This window comes from Cicer arietinum, chromosome 6, assembly GCF_000331145.2.
Source record: "Cicer arietinum cultivar CDC Frontier isolate Library 1 chromosome 6, Cicar.CDCFrontier_v2.0, whole genome shotgun sequence".
Taxonomy (NCBI): domain Eukaryota; kingdom Viridiplantae; phylum Streptophyta; class Magnoliopsida; order Fabales; family Fabaceae; genus Cicer; species Cicer arietinum.
The window spans coordinates 5,586,523-5,588,169 of NC_021165.2; the positions used below are offsets into that span (position 1 = coordinate 5,586,523).

General features: G+C 29.4%; 1 protein-coding gene across 1 annotated transcript in view; it reads left to right on the forward strand.

Moving 5' to 3' along the window:
- Positions 1–408: 408 nt before the first annotated feature.
- Positions 409–1,647, forward strand: part of LOC101510169 (bifunctional UDP-glucose 4-epimerase and UDP-xylose 4-epimerase 1) — a 3,775-nt gene continuing 2,536 nt past the window's right edge. Inside the window, exons 1-3 of the mRNA XM_004503693.4 lie at positions 409–787; positions 873–922; positions 1,025–1,160. Of these exons, the coding sequence (XP_004503750.1) occupies positions 593–787; positions 873–922; positions 1,025–1,160 (381 nt within the window). The 5' untranslated portion in view covers positions 409–592. The remainder of the gene's footprint in view (positions 788–872; positions 923–1,024; positions 1,161–1,647) is intronic.

Here is a 1,647-nt window from a genome sequence, read left to right on the forward strand (position 1 = left end):
GTCATTACTCCTTCCTAGTCTAGACGACACTTCGGCAAGCCTATCCTATTGATTACCGCCTTAAAATCTTATTTGAACTGTAAAAAGAAAGTACAAACTAATCGTTTAGAAAAAGAAAAAAAATGAAAGAAAAATACTTATATTAATAATAAAAATAAAATAGTTATTAGATTATTTATTAATAATCTAATAAATATTTTATTTTTAATTATTATATTTTTTATTATGTGTATAAAAATCTAAATCATATCCAATTTAACGTGGAACTGATGAGGTAATACTAATTACGCGTGGTTGAAAGGGAGCTGACATGGCGATTCAATCCAAAAGCTAAAAACGGGACCCATGTTCAAAACAGAATTAAGATTTAGGAATACATTAAATTATTACCCGCCAAACTTAACAAATCAAACACATTAAAAGAGAAAAGAAAGAGAAAAAAAAAGGAGCAAACATTTCTATTCCCTTATCCCCAATTTCATTCCATTACCCAAAAATTATTATTTAAAAAATTCCCATTCTGTCACATTTTCATACCTTTAAAATCCCACACTCCTCTTTCAGAAACTCATCTCGTTCCAAAATTAAAAATATGGTTTCTTCATCTCAAAAGATACTGGTTACCGGTGGTGCCGGTTTCATCGGTACTCACACCGTTGTTCAGCTTCTCAAAGGTGGATTTCATGTTTCCATCATTGATAATTTCGATAATTCAGTTATGGAAGCCGTGCACCGTGTTCGTGAACTTGTTGGTCCTCAACTTTCTCAGAACCTCGATTTCACCTTGGTGCGTTCTAATTTCATCTTCTTTTCTCTTTCACTGTTATGACAATTTTAACTCTCGTTTTTTATTGAACTTCTTGCTTTTGCAGGGCGATCTTAGGAATAAGGATGATTTGGAGAAACTCTTCTCAAAAACTAAGTAAGATTATATTATTATTTTTTCTTATTATAAGATAATAATAGTAATATATTAATATGCTTAGTTAGTGGTTTATTTATTATTTTAATTTTTATGAAACAGATTCGATGCCGTGATTCACTTTGCTGGCTTAAAAGCAGTTGGTGAAAGTGTTGCAAATCCACGTCGATATTTCGATAATAATCTTGTTGGAACTATCAATCTTTATGAAGTTATGGCCAAGTATAATTGTAAAAAGGTTCGAGTTCGACCCTGATATTTTTTATTTTGCCCAAATTTTTATTAATATATGATGACTTGGCAATGTATAATCTATAATAATGTATAGATTTAATGACTGTATTGAGTAGTTATTTAATGATGTCAAGTATAATTATGTGGTGAGATAGAGTTTCTATTGACTATCGGTGTAAAATTAGTGTATACTAACGGGGCATCGTCCTTTTTATCTAATTTATAATAATTTTTATTATTATTCATAATTTTTACATGTCCATGGTTCACCCATTATCTAGACAAAAAGTATTGTTTATGATTCTGATTTCCTTGTGACTAAAACAAGGAATAATATAAAATTCTCACAATTTGCGCTATTTTATTATATATTCCCCTGTTTCTACTTATAGTATCTTGAAATTATATACCATGTGCCAAATTATACATGGCACTTTTCTTCTTTTTTTTTAAATTTCTAGTGATATCATGTCATAGAATGTTTTGATTCC